We start from the raw sequence: 19,561 nt of genomic DNA on the forward strand, positions 1-19,561 counted from the left end.
ACAGGTGAGAGCGAGTCTTCTAGTCTGTTGAAGGGGGACACTAGAGGAAATCTGATTTCTGTGCTTTCCTGATGGACTGGTTGGTACCAGATGTGAAGCTGAAGGATTGAAGCATGGGAGCTGATAAGACTGAAGCATGCTTGCTCAGGAGCTGCTGCTGAAACAGCGTTCAGAGGTTCTCCACGCCCTCTGCAGGAGCGGCTCAGCTGAGCACCTGGAAAGGGTTCTGGACGTGCTGCTGGCTCAGGGGGAGCTGGGATGGGAGGACTACCAGAGCATTCAAGTCCCGGGGAGGGCCCTGCACACCAACGCCAGGCAGCTGCTCGACCTGCTTTATACAAAAGGTGAGGAAGCCTGCAGAATCTTCTTCGCTGCTGTCAATCAGGTCTTTCCAGAAGGCCAAAGAGTTGGCCTGTCCTCAGGATGTCCCCCACCTTTAGAGGACAGAGTTCAGAAGACGTCTGCAGAGACAGTTCTAATACAACGGCTGAGTTTGGTCTGCAAGCTTCAGGACTGTGTGGATGGTGCTCTGGAAGCTCTCCTGGAATCAGGTCACTTTTCCTCAGAGGAACGAGATGAGGTCCTGCTGCCTGTTCACACCCCGTCTCAACAGGTAAAAAAGGCATTTGTAAACACATCTCCTCCATTTTGTGCTCTTTTGTCACTTACTGTTTTTGATTGACGGAGGTAGCTGGTGCAGAATACGGTTTCCAAGACGACTGGATTCATATAAGTAGGACATATCGTAATATGACTAAACTCACCTTTGTGCCACCACCTATAAACACTCCAAACCTGAAAGTGCCCGTCCATCTGTCGGGGTTTGGCTTCAGGGAGTATTTGCGAAATATAAACGGTTTGAAAAAGTCCCTGTTTGTGATGTCATAATAAGGGAATCGCTGATTGACGCAGACATCAAAGGTCAAATGTCCATCAGCAGGATACCAGAGAACCAAATTCATGATTCCATCAGTTACAACCAGTCGTCAAGAATCCCCAAAAGGGTTTAAATGTTGTTCTGGGTTCTTATGTTCTTGGATTTCTAGAACAGGTCATGATGTTGGCTTTTTGAGATCTTTTAGCCTTCTTTGTGGTGTCAGGCAGCTTCTTTTGAAGGGATTTGAAAACTTGTTTTGTGAAACATAGTTTCACCCTTATGTCATCATGTCCTTATTTGGGCTGTACCAACTTCCTGTTTAGTCCACTCTAAGATGCTAGTTTGGAGCTTTAGAGCTCTGCGTGGACGAGAACGTCCACATCTCCAGCAGGTCCCTGGGGTTGTTCCATCTGGGTCTGATGGAAATTAGGGTTCTCCCTCTGATCCTGAGCCTGTGGCTTCTTTTTAACATTCATTCTGACCCGTTTTTTTTAGGTATGAAGTGATTTATCTGGAAAGCTTTGGTGTAAAAAGCCATAAACCCGCAGACGGGTCAGACATGTGACTGAAGGATAGAGGAGATTTTAGTACAGCGACTGCTAAATTAGGGTTTTACTTCTGCACATCACCTCGTTTCCTCCACAGCTTCCTGTCTGAAGCTCTAATCGGGTGCGCCGAGCCGTTTCCTGTGCAGTTATCTCCTCTAAAATGTGAATTTAAAAAGTGGAACTGCTGCTTTCGGCCTCGGGTAAATTTGTTCTCGTTCAAACCCAACCAGGCCCGGCGTTTGCTCGATCACGTCGGATCCAAAGGGGAGTCTGCGGCGTCAGCTCTTCTTCAGTTCATCCAGCGAAGACAGGAATCTGGATCCCAGCAGAACCAGAGGGAACTGGAAATCCCTAAAGGTATCGTGTCTTCCGGGTCAAAAGTCTGCCAGTCCACCTCAGCACCAAAATACTCTAAAACTATTAAAGGTATTGGTCCACCAGACCGATATGTTGGTTGATTTGTCCATTGATTCATATTTTATTTATTCTGAAGTGTAGAAATGTACAAATATTAGCTAAAGAGGTTCCTGAACAGCCTCAGTGGGGAGAAATAGGGTTACATGGTGGCACAGGAGTTAAGTGCTCGCCCCGTAATCGGAAGGTTGCAGGTTCGAGTCCCGCTCAGTCTGTCGCTGTCGTTGTGTCCTTGGGCAAGACACTTAACCCACGTTGCCTGCTGGTGGTGGTCGGAGGGACTGGTGGCGCCAGTGCTCGGCAGCCTCGCCTCTGTCAGTGCGCCCCAGGGCAGCTGTGGCTACATTGTAGCTCATCCCCACCAGTGTGTGAATGTGTGTGTGAATGGGTGAATGACTGATTGTGTTGTAAAGCGCCTTGGGGGGTTCCAGGACTCTAGAAGGCGCTATATCAAATACGGGCCATTTACCATTTACCATTTACATCCTACAGCTCTGGTTCTCAGGACCTCGTTGTTCAATGAGTTTGGAAATTAAGGATGATCCAGAACTTTGGTAAACAGGAAAATTATTTTTATTATAATTGATATAATTGATAATTGATAAAGGCTAAATTTAAATATTAATAATAATGCATTGAACTTAAATAGCTCTTTTCTAGACACCCAAAGACGCTTTCACACACTCTCACATTCACACACTGCTAGTGATGGTAAGCTACTTGTAGCCACAGCCGCCCTGGGGAGGTCTGACAGAGGCGAGGCTGCCATTTGGCGCCGTCGGCCCCTCTGACCACCACTAACACAGGCATGTTGGGTGAAGTGTCTTGCCCAAGGACACAACAGCAGGATTCCCCTGGCGGGAGCTGGAATCGAACCCACGACCCTCCGATCATGAGGCAACCCGCTCTACCACCTGAGCTACAGCTGCCCCAAATATTAGCTATTGACTAGTAGAACAGTCCAAGTAGTTGTGTTTTAGTGTTTGACCTATTTAGTCATTGAACCAGATATTTGGGCCCAGAAGTCTTAGGTTCTGCATGAAATGGTTAATTTAACAGAAATATGAATGAATTCCTGCCAGACTGCTGGGTGCGCCAGACCGGCGACGTTTGAAGCCGCTGCTGATGTTTACCTTTAAAAGTAACTGTAACGTGTTGAAAACAGCAACACACAGAAGGATCCACGACTTTAGCGTTTTGAAGATGGTAGACTAGCTGTTAGCTCATCAATCAGAGGATATAGATTACATTTCTCCATACTGAGGATGTTCGGCAAGCTTTGGTAAAAATGTACTTATTCATCATTTTCACACAGAATTACCTAACAGAACGGGTCAAAACCACTTTTAATATGAACCCCGACGCCTGCACGCTTCCCCCCTCAGACATCCAGGAAAAAGCGGAAACCTCAGATTGCTTCATTTTACATTTGCTGAACAAAAACTGTGTGAAAGTTTCAGAAATAAGAAAAAGCATCTGGATGCGGCAGCCGGCCACACAAATCACACGTTTACTCCTTAACTGTTTTATTCAAGCAACGTGTGAAAAAATCAGTCAAATGGATGGAAGACAGTCTGGGTGTTTCTCAATGTCAAGGCGATGTCTTGTGAGGCCAGGCGCCTGGCTTATGAGGACACGGTCCTTCCTTTGGTCAAAGAAAACGGTTAAATAGAACAGACTTGCATCATGTGACCGCGGCTTCCACGGCGGTCACGTCACGTCACGTGACACGGGAGATAACGTTATATTTTATACGTATTAGTTTCAATATAAATGTATAACGAGCCTTTTACTTTTTAAATTGTGTACCGTAATTTCCGGACTATAGAGCGCACCTCAATAAAAGCCGCACCAACAAAAAAAAAAGGTTTTCTTCACACACGCCGCACTCAAGTTCAAGCCGCGGCGCAGCAGCCGCATGCAGGTCTCCGGCGCACAGCGCATGTACGGCCATAACATAAGATAATTAGACAGAAAGATGCTACACGGAGTTTTTTTGTTGTTCTAATTCAACAAAAGGAATTTTAAACACGGGTGAACGTGCCTGCAAGTTTAGAAAAGAAACCAGCACTGATAGCATTCATATTTCTGGATGTTATAAAATAAAAACAGCACTGACACGTTATTACCGGTCATTTGCATGTTTAGAAGGAAACAACAGCGCTGACACAGCATTAATAAGCCCTGGATGATTAGAAAGTAAAAACTGCACACAAAACATGCCTGGTTAGTAAATAAAACACACTTGCCTACCAGAAGAAGTCATTCGCTCTCATCTTCCTCCTGCGCACTAAAGCCATTAAAGTCCTCTTCTTCAGTGTCGGAGCTGAACAGCCTCAGAAGAGCTTCGTCACATACCTTTTCTGTGGCGATGTCGGTGTCGCTGTCCGTGTTGCTGTCATCATCCCCGGGTGAAGCTGGCTTGAATGAGTTCTTCCCGCTGCCGTCTCCAGCGCCGAACCATGGATTCATTCATGCCAAGCGTACGTGCGGCAGCACTGTTTCCCTCCTTTACTGCCAGATCGATGGCCTTCAACTTAAATGCAGCAACATATGAACTCATACGTGTAGTTACCATGATGAGGGGGTATGGATTTGAAAAACATTCTTTGTTGTGCCGGCTGCTTGCATGTGCTAAATTAAAATGAGCACTTTCTTCCATTTCCACTTTTGACTTCCACCTGTTTCACTTTCTGCTAAAGCGCCCCCTGCAGGTGAAGGAAAATCTTCAGTAAAGCCGCACCTCATTACAAGCCGCATGGTTCAAAGTGTGGGGAAAAAGTAGCGGCTTATAGTCCGGAAAACACGGCATATGTTTATTAAATTAAATATATAAGCAAGTTACTACCCGCTAGCCACCGAAGCTGCAACTACTAAGCAACTAACCAACCATAGATAACTTCTTACGATCTAAAAAAAACATTTTAAATTAGTTGTCTTACTTTTAAAATTGAAGTTTGTCCCCGAAGTAGCTGCTGGCTTCTGATCCGCCTTCTTTTAGAAAACACCGTGGTGTATTCTGGTGGGGATGAGCTACGATGTTGCTACAGCTGCCCTGGGGCGCACTGACGGTGGCGAGGCTGCCGAGTACAGGCACCACCGGTCCCTCCGACCGTCACCAGCAGGGTCTTGCCCAAGGACACAACAGCAGAATTATCTGTCCAGAGCCGGGATCGAACCTGCAACCTTCCGATTACTGGACAACCCGCTCTACTTCCTGAGCTGCTGCCCAGGCTACTGCTAGGCTGCTAGGCTACAAGACACCTCCCGTGTATCCTTGTTTAGCTAGCTAAACGGCTAACAAATGTAGCGTGGTTAATCTACATGCTAGGATTTAACACGGTTTGCTTCAGTTTGGTCAGATCCTGAGAAAAGATCGGACATTAGCATATGAACTTATATTATGCACAAATATCTAGGATATTATATATTCGATAGAAGTTCATACACTATCTGTCTTGGTCTATATTTTAATCCAAAGATTAATGTTTAATTTAAGATAATTAAATTTAATAGCAAAAGTTTATTTATTGAATCCGAAGTTCAAAGGAATCTTTGCTTATTCAATAACCAAAATATACACTATTCTGTGTTTCATTTTAAAGAAGAGTCAGGTTTTTAAAAGTTAAGAATTTATTACTAACAATTTTTAAAATGACAATTTGTAACAGCTTGATATTAAAACCTGTTATTAAAATTTTCACCTGTGTCTGAATGAAAAACTAAAGTGACAAGCGAGGTTTGGATGCGTGAATGAATCTCAGAAGGTTTCTTTCAGAGAGAGAATGCGCGTTCTGGGTGGAAAACGTTGTTTTGCAGCTAACTGATGTTTCTTAGAGAACAGCATGCAGACACCATCTGTCGGACAATGTCTACCTCACCCAGTTCAGGAGACCCTCCTTGGATCCGAGATGTCAGGGAGATCGTTTCCTCCGGGCACGAGGTTGGTAGAGAGACCTTGGTGCGTCTCAAATCGGTCCTGAGATGTCTCCGTGGGTCACACGACTGATGAAACTATTTGCGTCTCAAAATCAATAACTCTGAAGGAGTTTTGCATCAGTGCGTATATTCGAAGCAATTCTATCGGCGTGACAGAACGCTTAGCAGAGACTTGGGCGGCCGTCCCTCGTCTCCTGGTATGGTTCAAGAACTAACTTTCAGCTGCGGAGATTTGGTTTTAACAAGACCTCAGAACACGCCCTCTCAGTGTCAGAAAGCTTGGTCATGAAGTAAAGACATGTGAGGTGGCTTTACCTTTACCCTGGATTCACCCTCTGCGTGAGGTGGTTAAACATGCAAATGACCTTCTGGTTTACTGAACACACATTACTGATTATCATAAATAATAATTATTATTATTACCCAAAGCATAATAAGTCATTCCAGTAATTAAAAACATTCATACTGAACCAAGATAATTATTTATGATGATTGTAATAAACAGTAATAAAGTCAAAGAGTTTATTTAAATTATTTTTTTAATCTTGAAGTGTCCTTCATCTTGGGACGGAACAGCAGCAGATAAAGATGGTGTCTAGCAGACATCACGGCTCCTGGCGGGTTAATCTGTGGGACAAAGTTACAGCTGGACCCAGCTGGACCCAGCTGGGAAAGTGTGACCTTTGGTTCACAAATTAGAGGCCATTCATGACGCTACACAAACGTAGAGCACACACCTCGGTAGAACATGAACATTGGAACATGTCTTGGTGGCTCCTGATGATGTATCTCCTAGGCAACCGGGGCGGGGCCAAGGCATCAAGGAGAGGTTCCTTGGCATTGAGAAACACCCTCTGTATCTATACCTACAGTCCAACTGGTTTGTTTTTAAAACCTAAAACTGTTTATTTATTTACAAATCTCAGAAAATTAAAGACATTTTTAAAATGTATTTTGTTGATGTTTTAGTCTCTTAAATGCTGTAATTTTATCTAAAGTTAGTTTTTGCAGCACTTTAGTTGATTTCTTCTATTTTCTGACTTTCTGTGTTTTGTCTGTTTTCTTTCTGTGTGAAACTTTGATTTTTAAAGTTAACGACGGGTTAAACTGGTTTGGACTGGTAACCCTTCCATATATTTATTTAGTGAATCGTCTCTTTTTTCTCAGAGTTGGTGAGATACCAGAAGAAGCTGAGCAGCTCGGTGTCGGCTCAGTCCTGCTTTCTCAGCACCTACGGAGGAACCAGCCACGTCTCTCTGGACGACGTCTTCACTGAAGTCCAGTTGGAGCTTCATCACAGCTCCTCCGGCGTTCACCAACCTTTGGACCTGGAGGACGTAGTTGGGTCAGTGGGGACCGTGAACAAGGACGCTGACACGGTGCTGGTCTCTGGGGAGGCAGGAAGTGGAAAGAGCACTCTCCTCCAGAGGCTCCACCTCCTTTGGGCTCAGCGGGCGGCCCTCCGGGACTTCGTCCTCCTGTTCCCGTTCAGCTGCCGCGGACTGAACTTGGAGCACCGGGAGCTGTGTGTACAGGAGCTGCTGTTCCAGCACTGCTGCTGGCCGGACCGGGAGCAGGAAGAGATCTTCCAGTTTATTCTGGACCACCCTCACCTGATCCTCTTCACCTTCGACGGCCTGGATGAGCTCAAGGAGGGCTTTGTAGACGAACTCCGAGTCTGCTGTCCCACCCAGCGTGCGCCCGTTCACGTCTTGTTGTTCAACCTGATCCAGGGCACGCAGCTGAAGGGGGTCATGAAGGTCGTGACTAGTCGTCCAGGAGCAGTGGGACCCGGGTTAAAGAAGCACCTTCGTAAGGAGGTCCTCCTTAAGGGCTTCTCTCCATCAGGCATCGACTGCTTTGTGAGGAAACATCACAGCGATTCAGCTGTAGCTGCTAAGGTCTTAGAGTCCCTACAGGCGAACACAGCTCTCCTCGGACTTTGTCACAGTCCTGTTCTCTGCTGGATCGTCTCCCAGTGCCACAAGGAGCTGCTCAGCTGTGGAGAAGGGAGCCCACAAACAGTCACAGATGTTTATCTGATGATCCTGCAGCACTTTTTCCAGCATCACAGCACCAGTAAGGGCACCACAGGGGCAGGCTGGCTGCAGGAGCACCTAAGAACAGTCCTGCATCTAGGGCAGCTCGCCTCTGAAGGAATCACCTCCTCCTGTTGCGTCTTTTCAGGCGCAGACCTGGAAACATGTGGCATTACCGAAAAGGACGTTTGTATGGGTTTCCTCGTACAAAGCAAAGACGTTTCCCCGGGTAACAGCAAGCGTTACGAGTTCTTGCACGTGACAATGCAATGCTTCTTCGCAGCTCTCTACATCGTTCTGTCCGGCGACACGGACTGCTCCACCGTTCCTAAGCTGTTTGAGCTGCAGGACGTGACGGAGACCGGACTCAGCAGCACCTGCTTAAGAGCCTGCCTGCCCTCAGCAGACCAACAGGGAGGTCATTTGGAGGAACACACGACAGCAGCAGAAGCACCAAATCTACAAATCACGGCCACCTTTGTGTCTGGATTACTGTCCCAGCGCCACAAGAGGTCGTGGCAGCGCTGCTGCTCAAAGGCTGCGGTAGAGAGGAAGGTCCGGCAAGTGACAAGATGCCTTTCCAAAGGCATGCAGAAACATTTCAGGTCCATCCCTCGACCGGTGCCGGGGGAGAAGAAGAGCATGCACGCCATGCCTGGATTTGTCTGGCTCATCAAATGCATCTACGAGATGCAGGAGAGCCGGATCGCTAAAGATGCCATGAGTAAGCTGGAGGTGGACCACCTGAAGCTAACCTACTGCAACATCGGCCCCATGGAGTGCACCGCGCTTGCTTATGTGCTGCAGCATATAAAGAGCCCAGTGGGCCTCCAGCTGGACAACAACTCAGTCGGGGATGTTGGAGTGGAGCAGCTTCTTCCCTGCGTGCACGTTTGTAACTCCTTATAGTGAGTGATGATGCTTGCTTCTTAACTTAAGCAGTTTCCTTTCATCTGACTGGATTGTGCACGTCAAACTGTGGCCATAAGTCAGTCAGCGAATGCTGACACCTAACCCACCTAGCCTTCTGATGGTGGTCGGAGGGACTGATGGCACCTACGCTTGGAAGGCCTCGCCTCTGTTGGTGTGTCGGTGCGCCCCGGGGTGTGTGTGTGAATGGATGAAGGATACTCTGTAGTGTAAAGCACTTTGGAGTCCTCTGACTCAGAAAGACGCTATACAAGTGCGGGTCATTTATCATTGTTATCTATATTGAGCAGAAAGTCTGACAGTGACCGTCACACATACATCTACATCGATTAAAGCCTGATTTATGCTTCTCCGTCTGCGTCAGTGCGGAGACACGCAACGCCATTATCCGTCCTTGCGTAGGGCTCCGGCAGGCACGCAAGTACGTACGGAGTCGAGCTCTCTTTTTTAAACATCCGTCGAAGGAGACGGATTACGCAAGCTTGTGATTGGTCAGGACGCCGCTGTTGTTTACAGCGCCGCAATTGCGCCCTCAAAAACATAAAGAGAGCCGAGGATAACTAGCGTTAGACACGAAGAAGCTTGAAGAATACCTCGCGAAAAAACTCTAAAAACATGAACGTTTAATTCCCCCGTGACTGGAGGAGTGAAAAGATGCGCAGCAAGCGTTTTATTTGTGGACGGAAATGGCAGGAAACGTGGGTTTAGAGGTGGGGAGCGCATGAAGTGGAGGAGAATGAGAGACAAATATGTCCGTGTTAAAAGTCTCTTATATACACAAAAAACACAATATAAACACACGATCTTGGACCGATTCATGACAGGATACCACAAAACAGCGCTACGCCCTCTGCTGTCCTGCAGGGCAATTGCTTTGCAACGCTCTCCAGGAGACGGAGAAGCATGGACGTAATTTTTTTTGGGGAGGGGGATGTCTCCTCCACTTTTTCCAAAGTCAAGTTTTGACCCCTGCACTTTTTACCATCCAAAAACAATATTACGCTATATTAAACCGACACTGGTTGTGCTCTAGGACCAAGGTGAAAACAACCGTTTGTGTTGAAGCGTGTTTCCCATTAGAACATACTGTAAAGATACCCCCACCCCCGTGTCCCCCCCACTTCTAAAGTGAAAATTACGTCCTTGCGGAGAAGTATGAGAGCAAAACGCTTCCGTCAATCCGTGCGTGTCTGTCCCTTGCGGAGTTGACGGAGAAGCATAAACCAGGCTTAACTCTTGGAATTAATCATTATGGCCCTTAAAGAGCAAGTCACCCCCAAATCAACTATTTTTTTCCTGATAAACTGTATAAATGCGTGTCTAATCGTGCTGCAGACACGTGTAGTCAGTAGTTTTTGCACTTTAGTGCATTTTAGTAAAAATTTTAATTTTCTGCCTAAAACTGTCAGAGTTGTGCCGTTGTCAGGTAAAAACTCAGCACTGCATTAGAATATAAATCTGCCATTGCTATTGGCTAAGAGGTACCCTAGAATGTTACCTGGTACCATATGATGTCACAATGTCGTTGTGAGCCTGTGTGTGTATTTGTTAGCAGCTCCGCCCTCTCGGTCTGCTAGGCAACAGCATTTGTTGCATTTTTCAAACAGGAAGTAAGAGTTGAGTAAGAATCTGGTAGGGGGTGACTTGCTGTTTAACATATGAAATCGCTGTAACTTGTTAATTTGGCAGACACTGAGCTAAGATTCGATTCCTTGCCTAAAACTTATTCGGAGTGCTAAGAGATCGTGCAAATTCTTGCAGCGTTGACTCATGAGAAAAAGGTGGCGGGCGATTTTAATTCTTTCATTTAACTGATTTTTTACTTCAAGGCAGAGAAATGCCAGAAATTCATGTTGTTTCTTCGTCAGCCTCAGAAACAATAACATCACAGATGAGGGCATCCGAAGACTGACCGCTAAAGTTGTCCACTGTGACAACTTCCAGAAAATTGCGTAAGTCTCCTCAAATTTACGCTGCTGCATCACTTACCCTCCATGACCACCTTGTTTCTGTCTAGTCTCTTCAACAACAGGCTAACTGATGCTAGCACGCTGCACATTTCTCACCTTCTGAAGGCCAAGCAGAGTTTCCTGTCCTTGAGGTCAGCACACGGTCACCAACAACATGAGTGGCACAGTTCAGTCAGACAGATGGAGAATTTCCTTTTCACCCTTTCAGGCTTGGCAACAACAACATCACAGCAGAAGGAGCAAAGCGACTGGCTGAAGGACTGAGACGCAATCATTCGCTGAAGTTTTTAGGGTAAACAGTTTCCTGCGACATGCCATGCTTCATCTTCTGTAAAGGTGGAATAAAATATGTTTTTCTTGCAGCTCCGGCAAGCTACTCTTTTTAAATAGACAGTCCAAAGGTCCAGTCCCCCTTTTCCCTTAAGCCACGCCTACAGAATACAGGAATACGCAATAGTTGTTTCTCAAGGGTTCAGTTTAGAATCGTACAACCGGGGTGTCCCCTAGTCTCTCAAGGGCCACTATCCAGCATATTTTAGTTGTTTCCCTGTTCACCTGATTTTAATCAGCAGGTGATTGAGAGGCTTCACGAGTTGCTGAACAGAGGATTCAACCGCCGAATGAGGCGCATTAAAACAGGAAAACAACTAAAACGTGCTGGGTGGCAGCACTAGACGACTAGGATTCCCCACCCCTGCCGTATGATAGTTTTGTATGCCTGCTAATCTCGTGTGCTGTTTTTATGGTGAAAAACAGAGCAGTTTTTAGCATTCTTAATTTGTTCCCAACTTCAAAACCACAGCAGCTCGGTGCCATCAGCGTTCTGGGAAAAGCCCACAAACAACAGGTGGAAACGTCCAGAACCTGCCTCAAACCTCCTCTCACTCAACTCTTTCCTCTCTGTTGCACCGGTTCTCGATGCACATGTGATACCGAGGAAAATGACTGATGGCTCTGCCGGCTGACATACGACGGGCTGTGTTCACAGACAACAGGTCCGTCACGGGGCTGCTGTTAGCACTGTTGCCTCGCAGCAAGAAGGTTGCAAGTTCAAAACCCGGCAGCAGCCTTTCTGCGTGGAGTTGCGTGTTCTCCTCATTCATGCGTGGGTTTCCTCTGGGTATTCCAGTTTCCCCCACAGATCACAACATGCCCGATAGGTTAACAATTGTGCACCGCTTTGCATAAACGTGTCTGCCAAATAAATAAACATAAACATAAATGTTTCCAAACAAGAATAGAACCCGATTCCAAACAGAACATAAAAACCAACTCCTTAAATTAAATTTGCGAACAATGAAAAGAACAGAAGATTCCGTCTTATACACTAGGCAGCCTGGCTCTGGCTTCGCTTCACGGTCAGCTGCTCCGAGTGGAGAACACACAATTTGCGCACATACATGTAGAGGAATATGTGCAGAAGGAGGATGCACTTTTAATGGATGAATCGGGAACCGATCATTAAGAACGGTACATTCACAATTATTGGATGAGGTTTTACCAAAAATGTACACATCAGAGGCAAATAAATGTATTTCTTTTGCTGACAAAACATCTTTTCTTAGTTGCCACTTGTATGTGAAGAGCATTTCAAGCAATACCGTAATAAAAAGTTCCAGAAAAGCATTCCTACCCACCTTTAGGTGTTTTAAATAATTCCTCCCTTGTCTTTGAAGGCTTTGGGGTAATAAGATAGGAGATGCAGGAGCAGAGGCCATCGCTGGAGCTTTGGAAAACAGCAAATCTCTTGTATGGCTCAGGTAATTTTTGCTTTTAACCTGTGGCATGAGTTTTTTACATGTCAGAATAGCTGCTCCAAACAGATGTTTTCTATTCGATTATCCTACAAGTAATGCAGACATGCATCTGATGCTAGTCTGGTAGGTAACGGTGTAGGCAACGCAGGAGCGCGCGCGCTCTCCGGGATCGTCCGGAACAGCCTGTCGCTGGAGGAGCTGTGGTAGGTCTTTAGCTGCATATTACATTTGTGTTTTCATAAAAGCTATTTTGCTGACCGAGTGAGCTGAGCTGCCTTTGTTTCTCCTGCGAAAGGCTGACACAGAACTGCATCACCAGAGCAGGAGTGGAGTACCTGATTCAAGCCCTGAAGCACAACACTCACATGAAATCCGTTTGGTAGGCCATGCTGTGTGCGAGTGCAACATGTGCTCGCCGGTTGTTTGCATTCAAAATTTTGAGCAATGAGGCAAAAGTCAACGTTATTTTTGGATTTAAACACACATTTCCACTTTTCCATCACTGACTTGTTGATTTATTTTTCTTATATCCTCTGCAGGCTGAAGAACAATGACCTCAGTTCGGAGGAGGTTGAGGAGGTGAAGCTAATCGAACCGAGACTGATTTTTTGATTTGTGTAATCTGTTAAAGAAGTCACTATTTAGTATTGGAAATACTTAGAATAAACATTTTTAAGTGGGAACGGTTATGTTTTATTAGATTCCATATCTACAGGGATACATCTCATGTTGGTGGGAAAAATTGCATCACAACAAATAAATGCTTTCATCTTTTTCTGGGTGGTAATGAAACAGTGACGAAGCTGTTTTTAAAGTAAAAAATGTTCCAATTTAGAAGATTTCATATTTAATTCTTATAATCCACTTTGTTTGAATCTGTTTTCATCATTTTTCTTTTAACCCTCACCCTGACTGATCACACCTCCTCAAGATAAAATCCCATTATTCTAGGGCTGCACAATATATCGTAAATATATCGTCATCGCGAAATCAGCACGCGCAATATGCATATCGCAAAGAACAGATAAATATCATCATGAATGGTCAGCTCAAATGTTTGCGACACATGACGTTTTTTTAACAAATCAAATAGAGCTCTTCACCCATTTGGCCAATCGGGTGGGTTCTCATAGGTTAGATGCCCGCCCCCGAGACGGGCGGCACCTAATTTTGATGGTTAGCAAACACCTGAGTTAGCTTTGCTCTGCTCTTCCTGTTGATTCTGCTTTTCCTGGGATCCACTGATCCTTTTCTTGTTCATTTTCTTTTTCCCTTTCCTCACATCTTTTGCTTTTCTCATTTTTATGATTTTTTTGTCATTTGTTTTTGATTATTTTTGTTCCTGAGTCAAGTTTTTATTTATCGCAAGTAATATCGTCATCGCAATATTAATCACTGTTATCGCATATCGCACGTTTTCCTAATAACGTGCAGCCCTACTTTATTCCTACTCAAATGTATTTTAAATAACATTCCTTTATCCTCATTTAGAACATAACATACAGACATATTCTATGTGGACACAGATGTAGTGTGATTAATGATTACATTATCAATACATATTAATTATGATCAATAAGATGTGATTATTCCGTACAATCATGAAGTGTCAATCTGATTGATCTTTGAATGTTTAATCAGAAGATTCTCGGGTTCTTTGATTATTCAGGGACCATAAACACACTTCGTATTAATTCGGGCAGAGTCAGTATTTAGGTTCTAAAATGAATTCAATTATTTTCCTAAACTAATAATTTATACGTGACAAGATATGAATAATGAGAGGGGGTGTGGTGGATGCTAGATGTTGTAGCAACCGTTCTTTGTATCAGAGAGAAATTATGAAATCTGGATTGTAAAATAATCTGTTGTTTGTTATAAACTAGAGAGCTGTTTGTTTAAGCTCATCAGACGCAATCTGTGCCAATCTACGCACCCTTGGTGTGGAGGTTCTCGTTCGATCCGGGGGGTCGATGGTCACTGCTGGTGGAGTGAACTCTGATATCAGGAACCCGTAGACAGCTCCGATAGGACCCGTCCAGTCTGAGATCCTCCAGGTGAAGGCAGGAAGCTGGAATGCTTATTTGCGTCTAAGGCTGATGTTTGTTTGGCTCTTAGAAGAGCCGTCTGGCTGTGTCAGCTTACAGCGTCGCAGAGAGGCTTTTGACTGGAGGTCAAAGGAGATGGTTTCAAAAGCGGCTTCTTTCCCGAAGTGGCCAGTTCGAGGGTCAGCTAGAAACTGAATTAATCGGGAATTAATTCTCATTTTATTAAACCCCAATGTTATGAGTTAGGCCAAGTTTAGCAAATCAGAGTTTGACACATTATGAGTATTTACGAACATCCCTCAGACAGCCACGCCTCCTCAGATACAAGGATGTTTTTAACACTTTGTGAATGAGAGTCTTGAAACTCTTATGTGATGTGAATTTTAACCTTAATGAGTATCTTATTGTAATGTGTGTGAGTGTTAATAATGATTAACTTGTTAAATCAAACACATAAGATCTGAAATGGAAAATTGTATGAACAATATTCTTTTTAAAGCCATCATGGTTAAAGCACAGATCATTCAAACATTTCATATAAACATCTTGTTCATTCAACACATATGATTATTTAACTTATAAGTTGTAAAGTCTTGTAGGATTCAAGTAGGTTTGATCTCTATTTAAGGCGAGGAATCAATAGTCTGGCTTCTACGCAGAGTGCAGGACCTTGGGTGAGAACGTTTGTGTGTATGTTTTGTCTTCTGGTATGTCAACAAGCACTGGGCAGAACCTTCTGGGTTTGGAAGACCAAACAGAGAGTGGATTTATTTCTGTAGATGAAAGGGTATTATGTTGGTCGATATAAAGGTGAAAATTGACCCTTTTGGACGTTACACAGATATAAAAGACAGATTTAATAGGAAAAATTAAACACGGATGAATCACATTCTACACAGACAACATATAATTAATAATAAAAATGAGAGAAAAAAGGGATCTGTTTACAGCGACATGGACAGAGAGCGCTCTCGCAGTTTGGAAGGATTTCCTGTGGAGATCAGTGGAGCATCCTGGTGGAATAAATCTGTTACTTGGTGCGCGTCACGAATCATGTATTAGTCTAGTCTTTTATTTTTATTTCAAAAACTTCACGAGCATCTTCTGAGACAGCTGTTTTAGAAAATAATCAAGTGCATTTTTTGGACATTTATTATTTTGGACAAAGCGCGCTTTTGCAGATAGTTTTCATTACGTCACATTATCTTATTCATATAAATGTTTTTATTTAAATATTTCTCCATCACTGACGATACGCAGCATGGAGGCACACTGCAACCTATCTGTTTTCCTGCCGTCGATGGGAAAACCCCTCATGGTGAACTTGGTTGAAAACACAGCAAACAGCCAATCAGCGCTAGACTAAGAATTCAGTGACCAATCACCGTCAGAAAACGTAATGACATCACATATTGTCCGTGGTGCTGTCGTCTCCTGAAAATAATAAACGTATGCACCGAGAGGTTATTATTTCACTTATTTTAAATGTGGAGCAGAAGATCTCAATGTAGCTAGGAGCCTTTAGAGGGTGGCAGTCTCCTGCCAGTCTCCCCGCTTCTGCCGACCTGCTCGCTCGGCTCATTTCTGCGTGATTCGGACGCTAGCATTAGCCTAGCCACTTAGCTGCTCCGAGGTTAATACGAGAGATGTCTGTGAAGGTCTGACTGGGATGGGCGAATGAGATGATCTGTCAGTCATCTGCAGCCTACAAGTGACCCGACCCGAATCGAAGGTAAGCTGTTCCTGACGGAGGTATTGAACGTGAGCGAGTGTGTGTGTGGCCGTTAAGCCACTGCCCTCCCGGAGGGCCCGTGACCGACAGCCTCCGCCCGGTGACACGCCGCTGCGGGGTTGGCAAGGAAAGCCCTGAACTAAAATCAGCTGTGTTCAGCTTTTCGCTGCTAACGTCAAAGACACGGCTACGTAAATGCGTGATCGGTCCGTGTCGTGTTGAATTTGGTGCCGGTGGTCTTGTTTTCGTCCTGCTTCTGGTTGTTTATTCGGATCTGGTGTCCTCCTTGAGACGAAGGACGGATGTGGACTTGCTGAAGATTTGATCCGACACGAGATGAGGGGAAGTCCACCGGCTGGTATCAGTGTGTGTGTGTGTGTGTGTGTGTGTGTGTGTGTGTGTGTGTGTGTGTGTGTGTGTGTGCGTGTGTGTGTGTGTCAGGGTAACTGCATGCTCCTCATCTGAGCTCTTTCATATCAGCAGATCTAAGTCCACACGCACACACACACACATGCGGGCATACTCAGCTGTTTGGGTTCTCGTGGGAAAATGCAAAAGCCCCAGACCTTTAATATGCTCTGATAAAACGTATTAAAATACCCTGAAATACTTTTTAGGCAATCAGCAAACTACTGAAACCATTCTCATTGTTTTGAATTATTTCAGTGATTGTAAACACAAAGTCTGGCCTTCATGCTTGACTTTTAAACTATAGTCGTACAAATTCATCACAATTCATTATAAAACAGGATGAGTTTCTTTGGTTTTGTCTGCCTAAAAGATCAAAGAAAGCAGGACAGATCATCTGATCATCTGAGCCCGGCAAGCTGTCCTACATATGTAAATATATAATCTGGCAACAACCCATAAACTCAGTCATCTACGTTGTCTTAAACTCTGCATGCTATTGGACAGCACCAGGACCAATCAGAGCGAGGAATATTGTGACACATCAACTAAAATCGGTCAGTGGGGCAGTCTGCCATGCACAGGTGAAGAAGTACAAGAAGAACCTGTATCTGCTCATGTCTAAATCGTCCAAAGTTGATGCCAAAGTGAGCATCCTGAGCCACCACCATCATTCCTGTTTTGATCCTTCACAGCTCTGCCCATCATTTTGGACAGCAAAGCTGTCTGAGAGCTGTGATTGGCTCAGCCTAAACAAAGCTGAGCCAATTGTAGACCTGCTGAAGCTAGACCAACCCACAGAGTGAAATCCTTTTGTGCTGCTATGGTTTGTCTAGATTTCTAGGCTAGAACAGATGATCAGAAACGCCTGAGAACCCTTTTGGGTAGCTCTTGAGCACAACATTGTGTGTGATCCAAAGCTGGTGTGACAGCAGGACCAGGTGCCCAGGGGCGCCTCCAGAAAATTTTGAAAGGGGTGGCCAGATGGGGCCAAATACATTTTTGGGGTGGCACACCAAATTGGTCCTTGTGGGTAACTGTGGGACGGTTTGTCCTGTAGCAATGTATTGCATTGCTCCTTTATTCATTTTTATATAATAAGAAAAAGCACTACGTATCTAAAACATTTAACTAAAATTTTACAAACACAAACATTTCAGTTATTTAAAATGTTATCCCTAATTTAATTTAAAGTGAAATATTTTTAGGTTAATTCACCTGCTGCTGTGTTCACAAAAAAAAACTATGGAGATAAAATTTTTTGAAAATGGCGAGCAGCGGAAACACACGCATTTGTTTTTTTATTCCGATTACTCCTTTACTTATTAATTGTATTATTTTTATTTAGTTTTACAATGATGTCTTGAATAAACAAGATCAATATATGGTTTGACTGAACATTCATATGATTTGTGAACACCGACTTTTCCTGGGGGGGGGGGGAAGCTCTTTTCTAGGGGTGGCCATGGCCACCCCTTGGGGGCGCCTTTGCAGGTGCCTCGGCTGATACGTGATAAATTGTCGGGACTGGCCTGGAGGTGGTTGATCAGTTTACAGCCGTTAGTGAGCAGACAAGACGGATGGGGTCTTCCTCAGAGCCAGCGTTTGTAGGGAAACCAGTCAGCTACCAATATGTTGAATTTGAACTAAACCTGTTCGAGCTAGTTTTGTGCTTTCTTAGGTGACTTGGCTATAAAAAGCCTGTTTTGATTCATGTATGCTTTTTTAGACTTCCAGGTTTTAATTAAGCAAAACCTTCCTGAGAAACTCACCCACGTGTGTTTTCCTCCAGCCCAGTGGCCAAGCTCGCCTTGGACTCCAGTCTGCCATGCAGCCATGAGCTCCACCCTGTGGAGCCAGGAGAAGCCCAGCGGGGGCTTCAGGGAGGACTGGCGCTTCTACATGGTCGTGAAGGAATGTACCGTGGAGAAGCCCGCCCAGAAGACCCTGAGGATCCCCCGTGGTAGTCTTGGCCAGGCCTGCCAGGAGCGCAACAGCCTGGGGCGAACGTTGCCCCCATGTAAGGGCAAGAAAAGCCTGCGCATTCTGGACCAGACCAACATGGTTCTGAGTCTGGATGAGCGGGACGTCCTGGAGCTGGATGAGAAGCTGGCTGAGTTGCTGTTCCCCATCACCAACTGTGAGGAACGCTACGCCCTGCTGTGCGACTCGTCGCGGCTGGAGCGCATCCGGGACATTGACTGTGGGTCTAAAGTACGCGTCCAGCTTCGCTCGGGGGACAAATCTCTACCCGGGGTGGTCCGATTCAAAGGCTCGCTACTCCCTGACCGAGCCCTCTCCGGAATCTGGTTTGGAGTGGAGCTGCTGGTGAGAACGCTTCTTTGATCTGTTATTTTTTCACAGTGATTAATGTTTTTAATTTCTAAACTTTATGCATGATTTTCAGACAGTGAATCACATATGATCAGTGTACATCATTGGCTGTCTTTTTGGTTTTTATCCCAGTGATTATTCACAGCAGTAATTATCAGAACAAACACAAAAAAAACAAACGACATCCCCATTTAAGCAAGAAAAGAAAGAGATATAAATAAATAAATAAATAAATAAAAGACAAAAATAGGAAAAAATAAACGGAACCAGGACAGAACAAATTCTAATAAATTAAAGAAGGTTCCAAATCTGTGCACAAGTAATATTAATGAATTCTAATAATGATCCTAAGTGGTGAGAGTTATCACTGTTAGACTATTAATATTTAACATTTGACCTGTTCATGTTAGGGGTTACTAGGTAGCTTGAAGGTTTCCATGTATTTTAGAAACGGCTGCCATATTTTAATGAATTTAATAGTTGATCCTGTAATGGTTTAATTTACATGTTATTTAATGAGCCATAAGACGTAAGATTCCATAGTAAATATGAAATCAACCTTATG

At 44.6% G+C, this 19,561-nt stretch overlaps 2 protein-coding genes across 3 annotated transcripts in view; both read left to right on the forward strand.

Moving 5' to 3' along the window:
* On the forward strand, positions 1-13,157 carry nod2 (nucleotide-binding oligomerization domain containing 2). The gene is made up of 10 exons (XM_054731925.2): positions 1-613; positions 1,656-1,782; positions 6,946-8,725; positions 10,616-10,699; positions 10,765-10,848; positions 10,926-11,009; positions 12,394-12,477; positions 12,594-12,677; positions 12,770-12,853; positions 13,014-13,157. The coding sequence occupies exons 1-10, from the start codon at positions 137-139 to the stop codon at positions 13,084-13,086; spliced, it is 2,961 nt and encodes a 986-aa protein (XP_054587900.1). The 5' UTR covers positions 1-136; the 3' UTR covers positions 13,087-13,157.
* A 2,914-nt stretch (positions 13,158-16,071) lies between these two features.
* cyld (cylindromatosis (turban tumor syndrome)) overlaps positions 16,072-19,561 on the forward strand; it is a 38,624-nt gene continuing 35,134 nt past the window's right edge. For both annotated transcript variants that reach the window (XM_054731926.2, XM_054731927.2), the window contains exons 1-2: positions 16,072-16,254; positions 18,455-18,990. In XM_054731926.2, coding sequence (XP_054587901.1) covers positions 18,499-18,990 — 492 coding nt within the window. In that variant the 5' untranslated portion in view covers positions 16,072-16,254; positions 18,455-18,498. The remainder of the gene's footprint in view (positions 16,255-18,454; positions 18,991-19,561) is intronic.

This window comes from Nothobranchius furzeri, chromosome 9 (genome assembly GCF_043380555.1).
Source record: "Nothobranchius furzeri strain GRZ-AD chromosome 9, NfurGRZ-RIMD1, whole genome shotgun sequence".
NCBI lineage: Eukaryota > Metazoa > Chordata > Actinopteri > Cyprinodontiformes > Nothobranchiidae > Nothobranchius > Nothobranchius furzeri.